General features: G+C 35.9%; 3 protein-coding genes across 7 annotated transcripts; 1 reads left to right on the top strand and 2 right to left on the bottom strand.

Annotated features, from left to right (window-relative positions):
* Positions 1–1278: 1278 nt before the first annotated feature.
* On the bottom strand, positions 1279–5279 carry LOC140760339 (dihydropyrimidine dehydrogenase (NADP(+)), chloroplastic). The gene is made up of 7 exons (XM_073097264.1): positions 4759–5279; positions 3560–3823; positions 3309–3479; positions 2837–2949; positions 2572–2755; positions 1940–2049; positions 1279–1599 (listed from the first exon to the last, which is right to left on the bottom strand). Exons 1-7 carry the CDS (start codon positions 5032–5034, stop codon positions 1443–1445), a joined length of 1275 nt encoding a protein of 424 aa, XP_072953365.1. The 5' UTR covers positions 5035–5279; the 3' UTR covers positions 1279–1442.
* A 765-nt stretch (positions 5280–6044) lies between these two features.
* LOC140760482 (tRNA threonylcarbamoyladenosine dehydratase) lies at positions 6045–13527 on the bottom strand. Of its 4 annotated transcripts, none has more exons than XR_012104384.1 (12): positions 13364–13527; positions 13133–13197; positions 12585–12669; positions 11672–11819; positions 10197–10409; positions 9588–9722; positions 9253–9387; positions 8744–8959; positions 8462–8581; positions 7291–7348; positions 6473–6588; positions 6045–6350 (listed from the first exon to the last, which is right to left on the bottom strand). XR_012104384.1 is itself a non-coding variant. In XM_073097457.1 (12 exons), the coding sequence occupies exons 1-11, from the start codon at positions 13453–13455 to the stop codon at positions 6478–6480; spliced, it is 1383 nt and encodes a 460-aa protein (XP_072953558.1). In that variant the 5' UTR covers positions 13456–13527; the 3' UTR covers positions 6045–6350; positions 6473–6477. The 4 variants fall into 4 exon arrangements, 3 of the variants coding, with proteins under 3 accessions (XP_072953558.1, XP_072953559.1, XP_072953561.1); XM_073097457.1 differs by having other exon boundaries at positions 8457–8581; XM_073097458.1 differs by having other exon boundaries at positions 8457–8581; positions 11672–11760; positions 13364–13439.
* Positions 13528–18504: 4977 nt separating this feature from the next.
* Positions 18505–24307, top strand: LOC140760138 (potassium channel KOR1-like). Of its 2 annotated transcripts, XM_073096967.1 has the most exons (13): positions 18508–18904; positions 19355–19579; positions 19915–19978; positions 20094–20433; positions 20652–20947; positions 21088–21168; positions 21438–21536; positions 21933–22154; positions 22298–22486; positions 22601–22676; positions 22784–23078; positions 23647–23768; positions 24046–24307. In XM_073096967.1, exons 1-13 carry the CDS (start codon positions 18711–18713, stop codon positions 24297–24299), a joined length of 2457 nt encoding a protein of 818 aa, XP_072953068.1. In that variant the 5' UTR covers positions 18508–18710; the 3' UTR covers positions 24300–24307. The 2 variants fall into 2 exon arrangements, with proteins under 2 accessions (XP_072953069.1, XP_072953068.1); XM_073096968.1 differs by lacking the exons at positions 23647–23768; positions 24046–24307 and having other exon boundaries at positions 18505–18904; positions 22611–22676; positions 22784–22924.
* The last annotated feature ends 1529 nt before the right edge of the window (positions 24308–25836 follow it).

Below are 25836 nucleotides of genomic sequence, written 5' to 3'. Positions count from 1 at the left end.
CTTGAGCTATTCATACCACCTCCTTTAGTTTGCACTGCTTGTCTCTGTAGATTTCAATTATCACACAACTGGATAAACAAGACAAAACTCTTATTGTACTTTGCAAGTGTTTATCCTAAACCCTTTAATTCCTCTCAAGGTTGCTCTGTTTGATGAGCATTGGATATCTTGTCATACATTCTTCTTCTTTTTTATTAAAAAAGACAAATTAACCATCCTTGGTATATTAGTTAAATAATTAAATCAATCATTTTAAGAAATAAGTTATAGTATGTTTAAGTTTTACTCAGATGAAAATTTATTTATATAGTGTGAAAGTTCATCTTTACGGCCAAGCACTTTCCCACTTAGTTCAATTCTTCCTTTAGGTAACGTGCTAAAAGGTATAATGCATAGATGATAATATATATTTAGATCTTATAAAGAGGGATGGTTTCATATCATGTCAGTTGCAGTAGATTACGAAAGAAAAATAGAAATTCCAGCAGCAAGCCATGAGCTCCCATTGGCCCTCAGCACAAAATTCAATGAAATCCAAGGAGGTAAGTTCAATGTTTGAGAAATTTTAATGGCCAAGGGTCCACAGATTGACTCGCTTGCTTAGTTGCTTCCCATCTCTCCATTTCAATGCTATTAAAAACGGGCGTTTGGCAATTTTTGGATCGATTCATTTATAATCTGAATAACTTTTTTATAATTTATATAAATTAGAATAATATTTATAACTTGGTAGCTTGTTTATAATCCACGTAACGAGTTTATTTTATGTTTTTATTTGTTTGATATTTAAACTTGACCTGCAGGATTCACACTCAACATTGATTGAATGAACCAGTGAGGTGATGCTCTGTGGGACTGAGAGAATAAAAATGATCATTAACACCAATACAAAGCAGCACTCCGCTGCAGCCATTGATGTCATGAAAGCTAGTATGCTTCTGTCTGAAAGCATTGCAAGATGATGCTAACATCTGAGTTACAGCTCTGAGTATTATGTGACATCTCGCAAGAGCCTAAGCATGAGAAGGAGTGCAGTAGTGTAGCCCATTAAGGGGAAGTACAACTATGAATTGTCTTCCTGCTTGCAGACACCCAGGATCATTAGGAGCAGCATTAGATCAGCACATGAATAATAATCCATTTTGTCTGAAATTATGCACTCCAATTTATTTCCAAATGTTCAGCAAACCTACAAGGAACTGAACAAGTTAAAAGCTAATGCTTTACTGAGTTTAATGGCTCAGCTCTCAGAACCAATTCACGAAGCATCGAGCAACATTCATCAATGGAAACCACAGAGTAAGGAGATTATCTTTTATTAAACATGATTAAGCACAGTGTTGCTCTGTTTATATTGAAAAGGTTTCACACCCTGGACCAGCTGCCACTAGGATGAAGTAAGATACTAGCATCATGGAGTACGCTTTAAACATTATGATACATCAGTTAGACACCATGCTTTCAGTTTCTTTGACAAATCCATCCCCAGTCCACTCCTTGTCTGACTTCAAGCCCTTTCTTATAGCTTTTCTTTGTCTGATTGCCTCTTGTTGCCGCTGCACTAGATCAGTATGGGTAGTGAAGTACTGAAGGGAGACCCTGCAATGATAAAACGGTTAGCGATCAAATTGTCAGAAATATATTTAAGGGGATCAGCTAAAGTTGAAAGATGATAGCCAATAAGAATTTTTGGCTTCAACACAAATTAATCATAGTGCTCACCAGATTAGTATGTTATATATTTATACTGACTGAAGATTGTTGCACCATTTATAGTTACTTATTATAGTCACTTACTATCAATGCTCAGATATAATACTGTACCAAAGAGAAATGTGAGCTTCAGAACAAGTGATTCTGAGCGAATCAATATCTCTTGTCATTGTCTATCTTGCCTAGAGTTAGGACCCTTGCCATTAAACAAATGTAAACTCATTACCCCCGGAAGTCTTCAATTGAGGAAAAGTTGTGCTTTCTCATGAAATCCTTTAGCTCATCGCAAAGCTTTTTCACGAGGCCATAGCCATGCATCATGACGCCCGTGCATACCTATAATGTGAAGAAAAGAAATAAAGAAAATCTCATTAAAAAGTCTTTGAGATGCTATAACATGCACACAGCCAAAATCATGATAAAGGATTAATGAATAAGAAAGTTTGGAAGGTTGCACATTCTAGTATGCAGCAGTTTTCTATACTTTTGAGTCTATGATACATACATAATTTTAGGTTAAAAATGATCAGGGAACGGCAGGAATTGGTGTACAAGTTTATTTGTCTATATTTCTAAATGGCACATGAGGAGAGAGAATCATAAAATGTACACATCACCATGAGTCTGACATATAACAATAAGTTCAAAAAATTAAAAGCATGAGGAGCTGAAGTGTTTCTCTTTGACTTATTTTTAATAGAAGCCAATAGAAGAACATAAGGCTGAGAATACTATTTCAAGTTCATTAAAGGAGGGATGAAATTGCAGAAATGAAATCATGCACACATTCAGAAAGCAAGATACTGTAACAACATTGTCCTCGCAAACCATGAAAAGAAGTACTGATTATATACCAACCTGAACAGTATTTGCTCCGAGTAGAATAAACTCAACAGCATCATCACCTGTCTCAACCCCTCCTATGCCAGAAAGTGATCGCTCATCACCAAAATCAGATTTCAGCATCTTAGCGATCTGCATTACCTTTCCAAGTGCTATAGGATGAACTGCTTTTGCAGAATAGCCACCAGGTGTAGAATATCTACAAAAGAGAAATGCAGAGTTCAAAAATAAAATTTTATATAGCACATGAAGAAAGAATGTCTGATGAAGCATAGCTAACCCCTCAACACAAGGTTCTGGACGTAAAGTATTGAGATTGATCCCCATCACACTCATGATTGTGTTAATAGCAGAAACTCCCTCACATCCTGATTTCAGAGCCACCCTTGCTGGCTGAATGGCGCAAGAGAAGAGAACACCTTTATTGACAAATACAAGGATAACTAACAACAAATAGTGGATTACAGAAAAAGAATAATATTGTTAAATACTTGAATGAATTCTGAGTTGCATTGGAGCATGCAGACAGCAACAACAAATTATGGGCTTTTTTGAAATATAAGGATTTTCATATCCAGATTAAAAAAAACACGGAATAGTTGATAGTCAAGCCAAATTATCATTTGATTCTTATTTCGTCTTCATCTTGCTTCTCTGTGTGTACATTTTTCCTTAATGTTATACCCCTAATAACTTGCGTCTCCTGGATTATGAGTATAACAAGGAGCTTGAAGAGAACGAAAACTGCCAACCTGTGTAATGTCTGTTATGTTGGGAGTCATCTTTGCCCAAACAGGTACAGTAGCTTTTTCATTAATCCACCCACAGACTTCCTCCAGCAAAGCACAATCTTGCCCCACTGCAGCACCCATTCTTCTCTCCGGCATGCCATGAGGACATGAGAAATTTATCTCAAGGGCATCCTAAATGAGGATAAAATTACTTAATATCTTGATCAAGACGAGAACAAGCTAGGATTCAGAGAATAGAAGAGGAAGTATACCACTCCAGTTTCCTCAACCCGTTCGATTAGTTCTTGCCAAGCAGCTTTGTCATATTCCTCCATTATTGAAGCTATAAGTATCCTGTCTGGAAACTCGTCTTTTAGCTGCTTGAATTCTTTTAACATTGTTTCGAGAGGTCGGTCGCTGATAAGTTCAATATTTTCCCAGCCAATAATTGGTGCCTTGGTTGAGCCATTTGATCCTGCCCGAAGACGAGCATAACGAGGAGTTACATTAATAACTTTGGCAGCATCCAGTGACACCTATTATCCACAGTACCAATTTCAGCTCTTGGGGGGCAAAGAACAATAACATAATTACATATATCCTTCACTTTCTTGTGAACTAAATTACGTGCAAGAAAAAATAATAGAAATTTCCAGCACTATTGACTACAATCATGATGATTTAGGGATCACAGTTTTGAAGAAGATAAAATGCTAATTTGAACATCTCAAAGTAGCCAACTGATACTGGTCTCTTTTGGTCAATCACGAGAGTCCATGTCACTATAGATATGCATAGCAGGCACTGACATCTCACCAGTAAGAAATCCCACAAGGTCATGGATCTTAGGCCCAATTATTTGGTCATGCTCAACAAAATAGTAACAAATTCCCCGACATGGATGGAGGCTGTAGCCATTGGATCGAGGGGTTACATAGAAGGGATCAATCTACGGTGGGTAGCCTTGCGACCTGCTACAGTAATGAACTCAAATCTTTTTACCAATTCTAGGAGAATTTACTCTCTAGGATCTCAAACTTTTATATTCTAACACACCTTATAATCAGATCAAGAAAGAAAATACGCTATCTAGGAGTCCCACATAAAAAGTAGGATAATTCTCAGGAACACCCTGCAATCAGATCCTGTAGGAGAATTACTATCTTTCAATCCAAGTAAAATTCAGCAAAAACCAATGGTCCCCTGCAAGCCCAGCATGATCATATCACCATCTAGTTTTCGAAAGATCGCCCATTAAAAAATCGAAGAGGAAACTTAAAACAAAAAACGGTAGATCCCCTGGATCCGACCCTATTGAACAGAATCTACTTCTATATCTTCCCTACTATTCCAGAGCCATCTTTTCTTTTATTTTTATTTTTTTTTAAAAGGACCATCTTTTCTCGATTCCCGCAACGCGATTCAATTCACAGCGAAAGAAGAAATGAACAAAGAGGAGGAGAAAGGTTACGGTCTTGGCGATGACGGCGCCCCACCCCTCGTCGAAGGCCCTCTTCATCACGGTGTAGTTGGTCCCAGGGGGGCCGGATCCGATCACAAACGGGTTCGGCATCTCCAACCCATTAACCCGCACCGTGAGGTCGGGCTCCGCTCCTGCCTTCTCCCCTGCCGCCGCCGCCGCAATCGGCCGGAGCGCTACTGCTTTCCGCCGCCGGACTTCGGGAAGCCGCGGCTTCCTCCATTCTAGGATCGAGCTCCTCTCAATCGAGCACCTTAAAGACTCCATTTTTACACCTCTATATCTCTCTATACTATCACAAAGAGAGAGAGAGAGAGAGAGAGAGAGAGAGAGAGAGAGAGAGAGTATGCTCAATCTCTAATCGCCATCTCAATCTCTAAAAACGACTGGCTTTTAGACTTTTCTTGGTGGGAGAAGGAGAGAGAGAAAATAGGGAGAGTTTGATAAGTTTGGTATTAGATCTGAGCTGGCGATGGAATCTAATTTTTCAGGAACAAGGATCGGCCATGACGTGGAATCTCTCTCTCTCTCTCTCTCTCTCTCTCTCAACGGTGTGTTATGCTGTAAATTGGTATATTAGCATTAGCGAGAATGCATGCAAGCTTCCGAAAGAACAGCAATTATATATTAAATCCAAGCAAAGCGAACAATCTTATCTAAGGGAAAGTGAAGGGTCTAATTGCTCGGTTACATGTAAATTAACACGGATTAGATCGAATGCCAATTGCGAAGGCAAGTCGGTTCACTTGTCACGGGACTGAAATAAGTCGTCTTTTGGTCCAGTACAGAGCACCAGTAGTTGTTCGACCTGCTGTTATCTATCGTTTTTAACGTTCTTGGTGTAAATTACCGTCTTTATTCAATAGAAATCCAAGAATACAGGAAGGGCGGATAAAACTGAAGACATGCACCACTACCCAACAAGTTGCAAATCACCGAGCCAATTGCAAAAATTCCCACGAGCTCAATTCTCTACCGAGTTAGCTTGATTAATGGCTACCCATGCTTACTGAGAAATAATATACAACAAACTTAAAACCATCAATGCCACGTAATTATTATGGAGCTAACCATGTAAACTAAATTTGATTGGCGTAATGGAGAGAAACGAAAGGACCCCATCAAGATATTCAGACATTCAGTGTCACTAAAGAACTACCTTCATTGCTTCTCATCATCTCTTTTGACTGCTTCGTAAAGATGAGATGGTAGCTTTCACGCAGTCGTTAGCATAGTGATCGTCATAATCATTCTAAAATGGAAAACATTACAATCGATTGTGAACAAAAATTTTATCTGCTTTAACATGTGAAGTAAACATGTCGTTAAGTCTGACTGATTGAAAATTTCTTCTTGCTTATGACTCCCACTGGCAAGGAATAAATCTTAATCTCCTCTAGTACATACTACAAATTACAGGTAGGGAAATTACCCATTAAATGATTTGTTACGTGCAAAATCTCCTGAAGCACTTTGGAGGATGCCAAGATAAAACTGTCCCCTCGAACTGTGAAAACTGGACTATTTTGCTACCACATGTAGTTAACTATTCAGTCCTGTGGTCGCCCTTCACAAAATAGGAGCTGTGCAAATCGTAGAAATAAAAGGCAGTCACATACTAGTATACATGGTAGATCCATGACATGTTTCAAGAAGCAATTAAACAGAAAAAAGCTGTCTACAAAGCAATTACTGATTCACAAACCTATTTCACAATGCAAAGTCCATTTCGGCCTTCTTCAGACGTTGTGTCACTGTAGAGTAAAACTCAGGTTCCTCTTCCTTTATATGGTCGACTGTTGTTGATTCATGCACATCCGCCTGGACAAACAGAGTTGGCTCAATCACATGAATTAGCCAAAATAAATCGCTAGCAGCTAAACAAACTAGTAACTGATCTATAATCCAGAAAAGATTGAATGACTGACAGAAGGGGGGAAGCAAATTGTAAAGTGAAATGCTGATCGATCATAGCTAATGAGCTAAAATTCAGATAAAATTTTGCCTTATGAGCTAGCAGTAGTTTGGCAGAGGCACAAAACCTTATATTCACCACAATTGGAATTGTCTGACCATTGTAAATTAAAAGAAAAGGTGCTTGATCATTAATATATAGTTAGGCTTGTTTAGAATTCAATAAATCTTTAATACAGAACACTTTTGTAACTACAGGATTTGGACTGGGATTCAATAATGAGAAGCATGCTCAGTTGCTCATAGACAAAGCTAGGCATTTTCCACCTGGGGACAAAGATTAACAAACCCGAAGCAATATTGTGGATAGAGGTGTTAAATCTTTTACTGAATACTAACACACGATCTCTAGTCTAACCCTACATGCATACATACATAGCTGAATAATATAGGTGGAGCTAACTACATTTTCACCTAGGAACAAGGATTATCAAATCTGGAACAATTCTCTGGATAGAGAAGTGTTTAATGTTTTACTACAATACTAGGTATTCCATCTAAAACATGTCTAGGAAAACAAGAGTCAATAATTAGTAGTACTCCAAGTACCTCATTAAACTTAAGAAGGATCAAATTCGCAACTGTAGCCGGTCTTGATTTGTCCCACCTGAAAAGCAGAAGATAATAGAAAATGCCATCACAAGATACCCCATCGTCAATCTGAAATACTGATAGCCAGGTAATAACTAACAGTGCAATCTGAAAGGTTTTAGTCTTATTTAGATGAAACTCTAGCCATACAATTATATGTCATCTATGAAGTGCACGCAAATTGCAATTTATATGATAATGTAAGGAGAATCATGCATGAGAAGCTCAATTTGCTCAACTAACAGAGATGGCATGCTAGTCGTTCAAAAGCAAAGAATTGATGAATTCATTAGCTATGTCAAATAGTTCATTCAGTTGTGCCAAAAATTGCTATGACATAGTCCAGGAGTATTCCTTTTTCATATCTGAATTAGATAGCCAGAGCTAAAGCTGTTCTCTTGAAATAATTTCCACTTCTTGACACACTATTCAGTATTGAGATGATAGACTTTGCAGAATGCAGATTCTATGTACAAGTACCGGTACACAGCAAAGGAGCTGCAGACTGTTCATGCCACAAAGGAAAATACTGGTTTTCTACTTAACCCAGCTTAAAAAACCAATCTGAATGTTTTATGTACGTGACTGCACATGCTTCTGTACAGCGAAGCATATCCAGCTTTGCAGGGCAATTATCCAGCAAGTGGCAATTGACCACTAGTTCCTAAAGGTGAACCTTGGAAACCATTGAAATTGTTCCAGCATGAATAGCATAAAAATAATTGAGTAAGTGGATGATGAAAAGTTGACCAGCTAGCAAGTGTGATCAGGCTCAAGTCAAGGATAAAGGATTCCTGATAGTAAATAATGTGAACTCACCCACCCAAGATGGGCCAGCCCTAGAACATGAAAATTGTGAACTTATGCAAAGAACATATAACTGGCCCGACTGACAAATCTAGGATCTGATCTAACTTGATAGTATAAATCATTAAGCTACAAACAAAAGGTAATGCAAAGAACTCAGAAGATAGGGAAAAATGCTACCGGGCTAGATTCACATCGAAGGACAAAACCCAAAAAGGGATGGCCAGATAAATAAAGAATAACATAACTATCATTGATGAAATCTTATCACGATGATCTTCTGGTGCTAAATTTAGTAGTTAAAAAAGTGAATGTACCTTACAAGCATCAACTCATTCACAGATCGCCACATTTTACGACCAACATCCTTCTTACTTTGATCTCTTGCACTTCTGCCATGCCACAGTTCTTTGACGACATACATCACCTCTTCAACATCTACCTTAAGATTGAATAAATGTAAAAGAAGGTTATTAGCATGAAAGTTTCATTAGGAAAAGTAGGATAGGCAATTCCTTTATAATACATGTAATTTGCCGGAAACATAGTTCGAGAAAAGAAGTGGGACAATCAATTGGCAGTATATATAGTGGCAATATTATACCATAACTTGCTCAGCTGAGCCATATGTTAGCTCCTCATGCTCAAGAAGGCGCTGATGAAGAATGCAATAGTGATCCAAATCCAAGCTAACCACTGGTTCAGTTTGAAGACCAATTCCAGCAAGATGAGTCACGACGTAGGAGGCCATTACTTGTCCAAAAATTGCAGGAATGGTTCCTAATACTGGGATAATGCGAACCCTAAAACCTGGTACAATCTGAAATAATAGTTCAATTTAAGTTAGAATGTCAAATGTGGTACATCTGAGCAAGGGAATAATTTTGTAACCATGACTATTCATATTAAATACAGTGAGAAAATTATACTATATGTAGAGAGATGGCAATTAAACATCCATTATTTAACAGAATTTCTCTTCAAATCAGTGACAGCCATTAGGACAGACGGTAGAAATATAAATCAGCCACAAAATGCATCACATGAACATGACAGATACCAATACAATAAACAGCACAGAAGTCAGCCCATAATTAACAAAAATATCCTGACCTGATAATCCAATGGATTTTCTTCCTCTCCGGTTGACATTTTAAATGGAAGAAGCTTCACTTTTGGCTTCTCTAGAGAAAAAACGACGGGTATTCCACCCTCAATTCCATAATCCTTTCTCAAACGATATCTCACCTACAAGAAACATTATTCATTGGTGAAATTATCATATGATTTGCCAACTAGATAAAGGATGAAAGGAATAACTAACACACCCAGATACTCGTTCAGATGTAAGGAAATATTCAAACAGAAATGTACTTGCATATCAAATTTCTCTATTCAGTAGAAATAATGTTAAATAAATAAATGATGAAAGAATAATAGACTGTTACCGCCCGAGAGAGAGGGTCATTGCTTGATTCTCTCAAATCAGCAATACGAATTCGTGTTGGATCAGCTCTAGCACCAGCCCCCATTGCAGAAAGTACCAGCAAACCTCTACGTACACATGCAGCAAGTAGTGCCACCTAAGATAGATAGAGACAGTTAAATAAGGAAATCAACTAATCACAGTTATCATCCTATTTTAGTGGATAAGTACTTGTCCCAAATATTGGCAAGTATTGCTCAAGGATAACTTGTTGGTAAGATGGTAGGGTCAAGAAGTTTTTCCATAATCCATACAGCCATACTAGTTAGAATGTAAAGTTCATGATCAGGACCAAATTAACCGATCCCCAAGGCAGCCTGCTACAATATAGAGAGAACAAGAAAAGGATGTATATGGATATTAGTTGAGTCAATAATGATTTGCTTGACTTGAAAATTGAAGCTAAGACGTTCATGCAATTGTAGAAGACCTCCCATTTAAGACCCAAGAAAAAGAATAAAAGGCAAAGTTTATGTTCTGCATATCATATCATGTTCCACAAAGCATAGGTGGGGAATATATATGGAAGTGTCAACCAACTAGTTTGCCACAATTTGGTGAAACTCACTACCTTAGTGTCAATATTATCGATGCAATCAAGAACAAAATCAGGCTGTCCGGAGAGAATTTCCTCCTCTGATGATGCATCATATAACTGCACTCTTGCTTCAATTCGGCATTCTGGATATATCTCTGAAAAATGCTTCTGCAGGCATACAGCTTTTGGGATCCCAACATCACCTCTAGTGGCCACAGCATGTCGATTCAGTGATGAGAGCGATACCTTTCACATATCATGAGTTCCCCATTAATGTCCACCTATTATCAATATGTAATGTCATGGATAGAAATAAACAAAAAAAAAATATTATTTGTTGCTTAGTACAACTATTACATATAGAGGAAAGCAAGAGCAATTAGTTGTTACTCAGTAGTCATTTTTCCTGAATATTCTCAAACGTTCTGAAAAAACATACTGCATATCTCTAAAGCACAAGTACTTCTAAGAGTTATGTTTATCAGCAATGTAGTGTGTTAAAAGCAACAGATATTATAAATACCTCCAGGCATATCACAATTACTTGTAGGAACTAAGATGTTTCATATCATGAAAGGTCATATGTAGAGATAGAAAGAGAAGCATAAAAGTTCTACCGATGACGTATGATGCCAGAACCTTAAAATAGTCCACAGTAGCTTTACAGAAGCAAATTATAAAGTATCTATTGGTTGTTGCTCAGTAATTTTATATTTTTATATGCCCTATATCTATGAAGTAACTATTGATTGTTCCCAATAATTGTAAAAGATGCTTGCTACTGCAAACGCAACACCTCACAAAAGTGCTAATAGGACGACATAGGTAATCAAAAGTTTGAGGAAAGAAAAAGGATATATTGCCACAGATAGTCACAATGAAGTGCTAAAGCACTCATGCTATGCACCAACTTTGCATAAATAATCCAATTAACAGTATATTAGCAAGCAATTGCTGCAATCCCAATTACCCACGAGCAATGACAAATATTGAAACTCACCACTACTATACACAATAAAAGAAGATAACTACACCATCAATAACAAAATATAAATTGCAACTATCTGGGGGTGGCTATAAACGAAGGCCAATGATATTCTATTTTGTAAGTAGTTTTCAAGTGGAAAATATTATTTTCCAGAGTAAGTGGATAAATTCGTCATTAAGCCAAATTAATCTTGGGCTATGGTAAATTGATAATTTTATCATGACAACAAATCAAATTATGTAATGACCTTTAAATCTATTAAATGAAATTTCAAAGTTTATTTTGAAGATATTGAGCCGGTTTGAGCTAGGATGTGCTAATCTTGACCAAGTCCTGGCCCAACTAAACACCTAGGTGGGTCATGAATGCATTGACACTAGACAAGTAGCATAACGTATATTCACACATTAATAAACATTCCAACTAAACTGTCTTCAAATGTGAGGTTTCTGTAACAACAGATTAATAAGAAAAGAGGAAACAAAATTGCAGGTGCATAATACTGTTTGCAAGCACAGACCTGATCAAAATCAACAAGGAGGAGCCTACCAACCCCAGACCTTAAAAGCATAGAAGCAGCATGACTGCCAACTCCTCCAAGACCAATAACTACAACAAATGATTCCGTCACTTTTCTTTGTGATTCGATACCAAAAAATTGAATATTCCTATGAAGAAAACGAAAGAAACAAGATAAGTACCTGTGTGACAAGTTCATAATTATTTGATAGAATTGCAAGTAACTCCAATACATTTAACATTGCTCCTTAGATAGTCTCTAGAACCTTCTGAGTTTTGTTCAGTTAATCACTCTCAATAACAAGTTACTTAAAGATTACAAATAGAGTTCTTGTTTCAAGAAAAGTGATAACATCAACAAAGAATAGGTAAATGTGGGTTAATAGAATCCCAGTTGTCTTCTATGCCAAATGGTAAGAAAATAGGAGGGGATGATCTGAAGTATTCTGTACAGATACGATTACGAAGGTTAAAAACAATAGATAAAGGAGCAGTAGAAACAATAGAATGGAGCTATCTGATACAATTATCTCAAACTAATCAACTAAGAACACTGCCTTCACAGGGAGTGTATAACTGCCATCTGTACATTCATATATAATAATGAAAAGGAAAATGCTCATGTGGAGTCATACAAGTTCTCATATCTGCTTGCTAAAGCATAACATAGATGGCAGTTATACACTCCCTGTGAAGTCATACAAGTTCTCATATCTGCTTGCTAAAGCAGAACATAGACTTCTTCTTATGATTGGACTAAATATAAGATAGTATAATATTGAACCTTTCAATTGCTCCATGAGTCAACAATTCGAGCAGTTGAAGCAGAAGTACAAAGTAGTATGGATACAATGCATCTTCATTTTTTCAATGTATAAGCACGCCTAAATTTAAGGCTGGAGAAAATATCAGACCTTGTAAGTTGCTCAGAGACCACCTCATCTGTCAAAAGGTCTGAACCAACCGGATTGTCCAGAGGATCCAGTCTATCTCTTGTGCCTTGAAACATTAAGAGGATAGCATGTCAAACATTAGTAGTGTTTACAAGATGGTATTTGCAACTAAGATAAAAAAAAAATAGAAATAAAAAGATGCAAAGAGGAAAAAGACAAAAAAAAAAACCATTTTCACCCAATATTTTGCTGGTAAAGAAAGTACAACAGTTTGGAGAAATAAAGGGACTAAAATAGTAAAAATATCTTACTTTGACTTCCTTAATATCCAGAAGGGAATTCATCAGTAAATTGCAACAATAAAGCTACCGCAATATCATACTATACACAGAGATTCGTACTTAGACAGCGCAAATACGATCACTCCATGTCAAGATCTGGAACTAAATCCGTCTCTCATTGACAAACTTAAAACAGCGGACAAGAACAACGTAAACAATTACGTGAGCTCTTGTTACTCTTTTAGAGTGGAACCGTCAGATCAATGAGATCGGTGAGTAGAGACTTACCATTAACCTTATTTTCCGACGAAATCCCACTAGGTAGGCAACTCGTTTGTCGCTTCGCAGCGGACCTGCATACACACACCAAAAAAAAAAGTCGCAGTAACCAACCATAGACAAGAAATAGATCCAGGTGAGACGATCTTTGACCCAAATGGAGATCAAATGAAGTGAGAGCGATCGAGAGAGAGAGAGAGAGAGAGAGAGAGAGAGAGAGAGAGAGAGAGAGAGAAGGACCTGGATAAGAGTTTGATCAGAGCGATGGTGGAGAGGGAGCCGAAGACAACGCCTGCACCGATCAACAACCATTGCTTCGACCTCTCTCCCATCTCCTCCGGTGAAAGAAAACCCCTAATAAAACCCTAATCTTAGACCGCGAAGACGATGCCGCGAAGACGACTCCTCCGGTTTGGGCATTTTTGGGAAAATATCTAAAAGATGCCATTAATTTGAGTTAATTGGGCTGGGCTCTTAACTATTACTTATGGGCCTCATTCATCGATTCCAAAAGTGGGCTGGGCCAAAGAAACCAATTTATTTATTATTTATTTTTTAAAAAAATCCATCTGTTAAGAAACAATATGAGAATTTTATAAAAGAAATTATGATTTTGTAATCCAAACTCTCTCTTTTTTTCCCTATATTTGTCATCAAATATTATTTTTAAATAAATGTCTATCAACGAAGGAATGTTCTATTAAAATAGGGAGAGTAATTTCTAATTTATTTAAATTATTATTTCTCTCTCCTCTTTCTCATTTTAATGGGGTATGGGTTTGATCTAGGGAAGGGATTAGATTATAGTTTGGGAAATAATGGAGATGGTTTTAATCTATCTAGAAATATATTTTTAATTTAGTAATGTGGATCAGGGAGAAATATGGCTTAGAAATGATTTGGTTTGTTTCTAGGTTAAAATATTTTTTTTTAAAAAATAGCTTAGTAAGCATTGTTATGTAATTAATTGTAGATCACTATTAATGACAGTCAAAGTAATATAAGATATTAAATGAAAAGTATTAAAAAAAGGGGGGGGGGGCCAAATTTTTCATTGAAAATAGGGACCTTTACATAATTTTTAAAATATTATAATTGTCACTATATTATTCAAAATATCATAATTGTGTTATTTTAAAAATGTCATTCAATTTTTAGTTTAATCTAATTAACCATGTTTAAAACATAATATAAATTTAAAAGAAAACTATTTTATTTTGCACAAATTATTTTAAAAAATCTATTCAATATTATATGCAATGCCATAGTATAAGAAAATATATTTTATTTTATACAAGATAAAAATTATTGATAAATATTGTACAAAAGAATAGTATTGTAGTTATTTATATGTGTTTATTAACTTTTATAATATTTTAAATTATTTCAGCGAAAATTATATAAAAATTCCTTAAAAATATCAATGCATGTATCAGCATTAGATCACAACTTTTTTCTTTCTTTTTTAATTCTTCCTACAAAGGAGCTAAAAGTAATTAGCTAGTTATTATTCTGGACTAATAAAACACTAAAAAAATATCAGAATAAAGTTTAAAAAAAAAAGAATGTAGAAAATACCAAGCTATTTTCCTGGTAAATTTTAAGCAGATTGAAAGAAATTAAATATTTTTAATGGATTTCTTTCTGTTGGGCACTTGCAGTAGAACTCAAGTTGCCAAGTTGAACAAGGCAAAGTATTTATTTAATGTTTCTTGGTCACATTTGTTTATGTATATAGAATAGTCTTGGTAAACTCATAGGTGCAGACTGATGAGGAAAATAAAAGTATATTATATGTTAGATGATAAGATCGATTATAAAATATAATCTACTTAATGGTGTGGCATCCATCAGATTATCTCACCGAATGCTACATACCAAACCAAAAATTAAAAAAATAAATGATACATTGCATACCATTGTGATAACTGATAAGTTGCAAGAAATGTCTTATTCTTGATACGTGGACGGACTCGTTTTCTTTGTGTAATTTGATAGTAGCCTTCTAGTTGACCACGTTTAATTTCACATATATATATATATATATATATATATATATGAAATGTCACTGGAAAGGAACAAACAAATATTTTCGAAGTTAATTCTCTATAATTACAAGTCTAACTCGCAAGTGAAATTAAGTTTTTTTGAAAAAAATATAAGAATTTTTTTTCGGGTAATATTTATTATATTTTTTGAAGTATTATAATTGACTTAAAATTTTTTTTACTCTTTCAAAATGTTGATGATCGTTAAAGTTAACAAATAATTATATATAATTGAGGTGGTATGTCGGTATCTTCAACGGTTGTTGTTGAGATTTACAGAATTTTAATTAGTATGAGAGAGTCTGATTGAACAATACTAACGAGTAATTATTCTCTCGAGCTTTCAGCGAGGTAAACTCGATAATTTCAACTTCAATACGTAGTAAATTATTCGCAATCAAAGCACATATAACTACTAATGATCAAGATACCATTATACCCGTTAGCAATAAAGCTCGCTCTAGCTTTATAAGCGAAAGAGGCAAAAACATCACTCTTGATGCCACGGTTGAGTTAGTTTTTTTTTTTTTTTTTTTTTTTTACGACGGAGATTTTGCAGAAGGCCGCCTATTATAAATATGTCTATTCTTTAGAATTTTTATGGATGAGAAATTGAGTGCTAGCTTACGAGGTAGATGTCCCACCAACCAACCGAATAATGTAGCTTTGGAGAGCACCAGTGAGCTTTAGCATCAGCATTTGTCAAAAAACGATGAGCACTATAATAAAGATTTGGTGGACAAGTTCTGCAGTTGGATGACTCAAATCTGGAATCCACCCATTGGATTTTGATTTCAACTTTGAAGTGGTGGGACATCAGATTAACTACAAAGGACCGAGATAAAGTTCCAAAGGCTCTTTTCTGTTTTTGCTTTGTTTAAGACTCTCCACCTACTGATTTAGGCTTCTAATTAATATCAAATTTTAACATTTATCCCACAAATCATACCTCCAAAAAACTGAGTTCAAACTATACGCATGACTCAAATGTTAATGAGGAAAATTAAACCTCATAGTTTTAGCTAAGTGGAGCCCGAGCGAGTGACTAATGCTGTCCAACTTAATAATCCACAAGTTTAGATTAATTAGTTAACTAATTAGATAGTAGGATACAGCTGAGATGTCTGGGTTTGTTTAATCCAATGCCATGTTATATACTGGTTAGGAGTTATCTGGGAAGGGTATACGTGCCAAAAGCTACTACATCTCGTGGTTAATAAATTAAGCACCATCGGAAACCCATGACTCCTGAGCACACGAGAACTCTGCTAAGTTGTATAACTCTTTATTAGCTGCATCTTAACTTTGTGGTCTTTGTTTTTTAATTTCTTTTCCTATGTTCATCTATATATTATTATCTAAATAATATTTTCCCTTCCTCGATACAAACCCCACGAACGTGGCTTATTTATTACCATGCACGTATATGTTTATATACCCAAAAGAAAGAAAAAAAAATCCACGTACGTATCTATGATCAACTCACCTACATATATGAATATATATATGTACGTGGAAACGACAATATTATAGACAATATATAACAAATGCATATCTTACAGGTGGATCGATCTCCAAACTTAGATTATTAAACTTGGAGAGTAATATATATCACACGTTAGGTTCCCGGATCTCCTACACAACTGTACTCGAATGATCTGGCCACCTAATACTGGCATCAGATAGCAATAAACTTATCCGTGCATACTAAAATAATAGTCGTATATATATGGTCAAATATTTCTCTTATCCGTTGATATCGGACATATAAGTTAAAAGTGACAAGTCTTAGTCTATGTCCTTAGTTTATCCTTGTTATATATATATGTATAGGGGGAGATATATATATATATATATATATATATATATATATATATATATATATATATATATATATATATATATATATATATATATATAAGTATACGAATTGACTAGCAACTCAGCAAATTAAGTAGAAAACGACGTAAGAGAACGATGATAGTTTATTTATTTTGGACAAAGTGGGGTTGGAGAAGGAAGTGCCAGCTACTCGTCATGAGAGCTTGATGGATACTTTGAATGAATGATAAGTTTATGGAGCAAAATTATTTCGTATATATTCTGTTAGAATACCACCATAATATATGATGCTTAAAATACATGCATGTCCCCATTAGCCTTAAACCTTTCTCCCCATCACTCTCCAATATAAGAGATCAAACCCTCCACGTTATTAAACCCACAGCATCATTAAAATAATAATAATAAGATTGTCACAAAATTCGAGTTTTTGACTAAATTATTTACTCAAATACTATAGTTGCTATCGTACAAGCACCATGTTTATGTAGTGATATGTCTTAAATGAGTCCTAAATTAATAATAACAGACAGAGTGACTTTATAAACTATTCTTTTTTTTGAAAGCAACTTACTTGGAAAACAATCTAATTAGTGGTTGCTTACTTAAAAAATATGTGGCTTTCTTTCTTCTTAGATCACCCATCCGAATTTAGTGTCGTTTCGAATCTTAGTCGGGTCACTAAGTTATCGCCAAAAATCTCAGAATTCCTTATGGAGAAAGAATATGAGAAAGAAAATAGAGTTTATCTTCAAAGTAATGAAGAATTGATTGAGAGTAAGGACATTGCGTGAAGAGATAAGAGACAGGTTTTGCATAGCATTACCACATAATCTGCAAGCTATATCAATGTCAAGCTTTTTAGGATAGAGGAGATCTTTAATATGAAGTTTGTTTGACATAGTTAACTGAAGGACTTAAGGAAGAAATAATTATACTTAAACTCCTAAATTATTTGTCAAATTTATATTATTTATTCTCTGTGGCATAATGTGATTAATATTAGATGGTTTGAAGTTCCTATTACCCTTATTTTATAGGTAAAAAAGAGAGAAAATAATTAAGATAAGATGATTATTTAATTTTTTTTCTGGTACGCTATATTAGAAGCAAAATATATTTGCCCATCAAAGTTTTTTTTTTTAAAAATAATAATAAATATCCTTAAAAATGGTTGATAAATTGAAATAATATTCGATGCTTTGATTTATCGTATGAAGCTTATTTTATAGGTAAAATAGAGAAAAATAATTAAAATAATTAAATAGTTTTTTTTTATTAAAAATGAATAAATATCCTTAAAAAAGGTCGATAAATTGAAGGGTGGGAAGTGTAATTAACCCTCCGATTGTCGGTTGTGACGTGGATGGTTACGGCGGCTCCGACTACTTTTTTTCCTAATTGGCCCTTGCGTTATCCTATAATCTCACAGGTAGTTCCACTCCTCGAGAAGCGAAAAGTTATATTTTATTCCCATCCACACTTATAAATCCCCCCCTCATCTTCCTATAGAAACTCGCCTCTGCGGCTCTGCCCCCCACCTGTTCTATTTCGGGCACCTCCCATTGCCCGAATCCCTCCACTTCCTCCTCTCCATCTCCCACCGCGGAGCACCGCACCTCCCCCAACAAACCCCACCCCATCGAGCCCCGTCACCGCCGACGGCATTCCGCTCTATCCGATCCCTGCCGCGCGAGATGCCGCCTCGCGCGGAGGAGGACGACGCGGCGCCGGAGGTCGAGTACGAGGTCGAGGAGTTGGAGGAGACGATGGGCTCCTCCCGGGGCCGGCGCCTCGCCCTGATCGCCTCGGAGTTCAGGTTCAATCGCTTCCGCCACCGCCGGAGCGGGGAGCGGCTCATGAAGGGGCTCGTCATCGACCCGGAGAACCGGTTGTTATTCCACTTTCCTTATTTCGTTATTCCGTTTTGCCATTTTTATTCGGATCTCGCACGGATAATTGGATCAGCTATCGGTGTGAGTCTTCTATTGCATAGTTAACTTTGTAGCGGCTCAGTTATCTAATATAAATACGTCAGACTTCAATACGAATTGGAATTAAGCGATACGTTTATCTACACTGATCGGTGCACCAATAAAAGACGACACTGTATAGTTTAATAATATTATTTTGTATAGATTAATAAATTAATTGACAACTAAAAAAGGTAGCGATATATTATACGACAGGTATCCTATCAATACTAACTTATTACTCTTTGGACATACACGTGGATCTCATATCATGGTTTAAATGGTTAAATAGTATGCATATAAGTACATGACAAACATTGAAATTAGAAAAAAAATTGTAACGAGTGGTGCTGTTTGCATTTGGACAGATGGTATCATCTGTGGACGAAGTTCATATTGATGTGGGCGGTGTACTCGTCCTTCTTCACGCCCATGGAGTTCGGATTCTTCCGGGGTCTCCCGAAGAAACTCTTCTTCCTCGACATCGCCGGCCAGCTCGCCTTCCTCGCCGACATCGTCGTCCAGTTCCTCCTCGCCTACCGCGACCACCACACCTACCGCATGGTCACTAGCCCTACCTCCATCGCTCTCCGGTACGAGATCTCATCGCTTCCAGAATAGGAGGTTCTTTTGCATATCACCACTACGTTTTTGCATTATTGCAGAAACTACTATTCTAAAATTACTTTAGGAAAAATTTGCGGATAACTCCCTAAGTTTAAGCAATTTTGTGGTTTAAATCCTGTACTTATATTCCTTCAGTTATCACCATCATGTCTTTCCGTAGAAATGTTCTACAAAAGAAGAAAAAAAAAAAAAATCCTCGTGCAATATGGCTAAACGTAGGTGGTGACATGCAAAAAACCCATAAAGAAAGAAAACTGGGGCCCTGTTTAATTATCTCACTCGTGCTGTATTTGGGACCCAGGTACTTGAAGTCAAATTTTGTGTTCGATCTCCTTGGTTGTTTCCCATGGGATCTAATATACAAGGTATACTTTTGTTTCATCAGTGAGATAGAATAGAATTGTCCTGTACCTGCTAAGAGAATATATTCTAATCTCCAATGTCGTTATAATGCCTTTGTTATATCCTGTCCTTAAACAGGCTTGTGGTAGTAAAGAAGAAGTAAGATACCTACTATGGATTCGATTAACACGAGTACGCAAGGTGACAGAATTTTTCCAGAAGATGGAGAAGGACATTCGAATCAATTACCTTTTCACTAGAATAGTCAAACTCATAGTCGTTGAGCTCTATTGCACACATACAGCTGCTTGTATTTTTTATTACCTGGCTACCACTCTTCCTGAATCAAAGGAAGGCCAGACATGGATAGGGAGCTTAACATTGGGAGATTATAGCTATTCTCATTTCAGGGAGATTGATCTTTGTAACCGCTACTTAACGTCGTTATATTTCGCGATAGTCACCATGGCAACTGTTGGTAAGCACAGAAGATCATTTCATTCATGATACAATTGTCAATTTTTTTATTTATTACAATCACTATGTTTTACATTGAAGTTAAATGCTTTTGAATGTTCACAAGTCATATATGGCTCACTGGATGATGAGGCATTCTTTCCAATAAAATAATCTTCATGATTTGCTTATCTTATCATTGCCATTTGTGATGTGCTGAATTATGTCCATATTCCACAGGTTACGGGGACATACATGCTGTTAACACAAGAGAAATGGTGTTCATAATGATTTACGTTTCTTTTGATATGATTCTCGGAGCTTACCTTATTGGTAACATGACCGCACTGATTGTCAAAGGTTCAAAGACGGAACGATTCAGGGATAAAATGAAAGATATAATGAAGTACATGAACAGAAATAGACTTGGGAAGGAAATTAGGAACCAGATCAAAGGACACTTGCGTTTACAGTATGAGAGTAGCAATTCGGATTCTTCTGTTCTTCAGGATATCCCAGTTTCAATTCGTGCTAAGGTCCGTCATCTGTTGAGAAAATTCACTCCATACATTAACATAAGCATTGTTATTTGGATTGCTTTTGGTGCTGAACTCTTTTGTTTTAGTCCCCATTTCTTTCTGTAGGTATGGTGACTCACGCTAAATTTTGTATGCAGATTTCTCAAACATTATATAAACCATATATTGAGAATGTTCCACTGTTTAAAGGATGCTCAGCTGAATTCATTCAACAGATAGTAAGTGCCTTTTGTTCTTCTGATATATAAATGATATGCATAAGGGTAGCTACTTTATCATTCATGTTCTGGAATTATTTTCCTTCATGTTCTTCAGAAAGGAAATAGCTTTTTTGAACTCTTAGAAACACATAAAAATATGTTGCTTCCTTTTAGTTCTCTACTTCTCTCATTTTATGATTGCTTTCTTTCATCTTATTTCCAAATCTGCTCAGATTTTGCTCTGAAAGTTTGTGCAAGTGTCTCTTACACTAATTATAACTTGGCAGGTGATCCGACTCGAAGAAGAATTTTTCCTCCCAGGAGAAGTGATTTTGGAGCAGGGCAGTGCCGTTGATCAGCTATATTTTGTCTGTCTTGGTACGTTGGTGAGTTGAAACCAAGTCATCATCTTTTATCTTTCTGAAATTTGTTTCTGATATACAGAGGAAGTACGCATAGCACTGCACTTAAGGAAGTATAGGGATATATATATCATTTATGTGATCCTTACTGCCAAAAGGAGAAAAGTCATGCTTGGAAGAAGCTCCTGTTTTAAATGCTTCGTTTCTGATCAGACATGTATCTTTACTTCTAGATCAATTAAGTTAATTGGGAGTTTACTTTCCACTGTATGTTAGCTAGCTTTGATTTTTTTTTTAATTTTTTGATTGAAAAGGCCGTAGACAAAATTTGAAGTTTATTATATCCGCTGCATTCGAAATAATTCATAATTCGCAATGAGCATATCTGTTGCTTACAGCTATTATAGTTTCTTTCTACAGGAAGGTGCAACAGTTGGTGAAGATGGATGTGGAGAGACTCTTTTGAAATTGGAGCCTAATAGTTCATTTGGAGAAACTGCTATACTATTGAACATTCCTCAACCATATACCGTTCATGTTTGCGAACTCTGTAGACTCTTACGTCTTGATAAGCAATTTTTCACAAATATTCTGGAGATCTTTTTTGTTGATGGTCGGACGGTCTTGAGCAACCTCTCGCAGGTACTTGTTCTAATTGGACTTTTGAAAAATACCAACATATCTTGCCTTATATTATCCACGTGTTAACTCATTCATTTATATTATCTGGCACAGAAAAATCCTAAGCTAATATTATTTACCAACACTTTTTTATCCAATTACAGGGTCGTGAATCCATTTTAAGGATCAAGCAATTGGAGACCGATATAACTTTCCATATTGGAAAGCAAGAAGCAGAGCTTGCTTTGAGGGTAAACAATGCTGCTTTCTATGGAGACTTGCTTCACCTAAAAGGTTTGATTCATGCAGGAGCAGATCCAAAGAAGGGTGACTATGATGGACGCTCACCTTTGGTACCGTCTTATCTTTATGATTTATTGTCCATTTGGATAGTTGTGTATATTATCATTCCTTGATCTTGAGGTGTCAAACTTATGAGAAGCTTATGTTTAACACTCTTCTGACAGCATCTTGCAGCATCAGAAGGATATGAAGATATTGTTCTGTTCCTAATTCGAGAAGGCGTGGATGTTAACCTTACTGGTACCATCATTATTTCTATCCCTTTTCCTGTTTATGTTCAAGTAGAATGCACTGTGATATTGGCCTCTTGATCTTTATGTTCATGTTGATATGTGTACATTTATCAGATAAATTTGGAAACACACCCTTACTGGAGGCAGTTAAGAATGGACATGATTGCGTGGCTTCTCTGCTCTTTAGTGAAGGAGCAAATTTAAGTTTTAAAGATGCTGGAAGCCATCTATGCACAGCTGTTGCAAGGGGTGATACAGATTTTATTAGAAGGGTTATATCATATGGTGCCGATCCAAATTCAAAAGATTACGATCATCGTACTCCACTTCATATAGCGGCAGCTGAGGGGTTGTATTTGATAGCGAAGATGCTGATAGAAGCAGGGGCAAGTGTTTTCACAATGGATAGGTACTACTAAGGAACTACTGTTTGCTTTAATTCTTTCTGTGGTTTAAAATTTTCAAACGCCACTGTATCTTTACTAGGATCAGGAATCTCTGCATTGTTCATATGCATTCGCCATTAACTTGTGATTCGGTAAACCTTGGGTCTTTTAGAATCACCAGAGAGTAACTTTGGCATGTTCCCTCTATGAGTTTCCTTTGATAATGTTTCTTTGGCATTGTCAAATGAGGCTGCAAATGCAATCAGTTTTACAAGTCTATGGCGTACACATATATCTTTCATTCTGATTCCTGATTTTGCTAATACCTTTATCAAGTTTCGCAATATAGAATAATGCTTTCCTGCCAAATGTTTTTCTGGTCTCTTTGGCTCCTTCTTTCTCATCTCTGGACATGGAAGTTTCCTTCTTTTGGCTTCATTTTATCATCCTTGTGTGTGACTGCTTATCTGCTCTCTTTCATCAAGTAATTTGATAAGTCATATTACAAATATCCGGATTATCAAATCCATATGGAAATTAATTGTATGCTTGCATCTAAACAAATTACTTATGAAGCGCTGCTATTTATAGATGGGGCACTACTCCATTGGACGAAGGACGGAAGTGCGGTAGCAAATCCTTGATGATGTTGTTGGAAAATGCAAAAGTGGATGAGCTCTCTAAATTTCCTGGCCGCTCTGAAGAACTTCGAGGTAAATTTCAAAACATCCCTACCTTTGGAGCACTTTATATAGATCTATCTAGTTATGTAGCTAAATGGATAGTAAATGGATAATAAACTTACTAACTATACTTAGTATGGATTAATTCAATATAAGACAAGATTGCATTATGTTCCTTATTGCCTTTATAACAACCTTGAAGTTTCAAAATTAGAAATATATGATTAATCTTCCATAACAAATTACCAATTGAGTAATTTTACAGTCTATATCTTTTACTGCATCGCTGATGACTTACTTTCAACAGATAAAATGCATCCAAGACACTGCTCAGTGTTTCCATACCATCCATGGGACCCCAAAGAGAAGAGAAAAGAGGGAGTGGTGCTTTGGATCCCACAAACAATAGAAGACCTCATTAAATCATGCCAAGAGAAGCTCAACTGCAGCTCAGGCTCACATTTGCTGTCAGAAGATGGAGCTCGAATACTAGACGTAGATACGATTTCCAATGGACAAAAGTTGTATTTAGTTCCAGATAAAAGTATAAATAGTACATAATTAGCACCTCTTCTGATTGTGTTGTTGTACATTAACACGTACATTATCATGTATGCATGCCTCGGCTTTATGAGGTCGCATGCTCATTGTAGAAAACAAAATTTTATAGTCTCCTTCTTACATAAGTCGACTGATCAAATGTGGAGAAAGAGTACAATTTTTTGAATTCTTGTGCTGCGGAATTGGGTGTTAAATAAGCTCGCTAGCTCGGGAGCCGCTTGAACTTGCTTATTTAATAATTTAGCAGAGCTTAATTTTTGTCTGCATGTATATATATATTAATATATATACACAAAATTTTGCATGTCATATTATGGATCAAATAGAGAAACATTATGGCTTCCATTGGGAGCTCTTGAAATGCAATCTATTTTGCTAAACGATACAGCACAGGTTACTTAATTATTTATAAGTTGCTTCCTTTTGCATCTCTAATTGAACTGAAGAACACTCATAGATGTACTAATTAACTATTTAATTTTGGAATTTAGAATATGTTCTCCATTACAGGCATAGAATAGTTTACTGGCTAACTTTTTTTGACCTTAACATTAAATTATATTTAGCCAACTCTCAACTCTGTGTGCCCAGTTGTAAGGAGACAAAACCTATTAACTTAACATTCAAACAATACCTTGCTATCTCAAATTCATAATAAAAAAGATACAAAACCACTCAAATTCCTTAGATTTTCTTTCTTGTGCATATAAAATATTTTATATTCAACTTTAAGATGCCCCCTGCTTAGCTTATATAAATAAATACAGAGAGTCGTAAAATTTAACTAGATAGAATGAAAGACCAACACATGAGTGAGAGAGACCGGGAGTGGCCCTAAGGTACAAGAAATTAAGTGACCTATTTATATAATATTAGTTATTTTGTAAAAAATTACCTGTCATCATCTTTGTCATGCTTTCTTCCTCTTTTTCTTGGGAGAAGCACCTGTTTTCAATGCTCTGTTTTAGATCAGACGTGTATCTTTATTTCTAATAAGTTTTTAGGCAGTAGCCAGTGTTGTGCAGCTTCTTTGAATTAAAGATACTTGCAGCTCATTTGATTGTGTTGTTGTACATTAACTCGTACTTCATGGAACTCAACTTTAATTTATAGAGTATAAATTACGTATCATGTATTGCATTCCTTGGCTTTACCAACTTTATGAAGTAATAAAAAGTTTATATTTTGCTCTTTGGCGATGTCTGATCAAATGCTGAGAAATAGTAGTATTGCATTATTTGAACTAATTAATTAACTAATAAACGTAGGAAGTTAGTAGAATATATTAGTTGCTAATCCTTAGCTACTCGATGCATGGGTAGTCGCTTTAATCTCTAACTCCAAAACTAATAAATGAGCTCTACGTGCCCAGGTGTAAGGAGAGCATACTTCGTAACAAAACAATAGCTCGGTAACTCAACAAGTTGATATAAAAGAGAAACACAACCATCCCCCCTAATAAGGAATTATTTATTCAAGTAAACGCCCACGGCTTAATCTAGCTTATGATCTCATTTAGCAGTATAGCATTATTCAT

Source organism: Typha angustifolia, chromosome 5 (assembly GCF_048772165.1).
Source record: "Typha angustifolia cultivar Huaian chromosome 5, ASM4877216v1, whole genome shotgun sequence".
In the NCBI taxonomy this organism is placed as follows: Eukaryota; Viridiplantae; Streptophyta; class Magnoliopsida; order Poales; family Typhaceae; genus Typha; species Typha angustifolia.
Note: the sequence above shows the minus strand (reverse complement) of the source record. Positions and strands in the feature narration are given on the sequence as shown.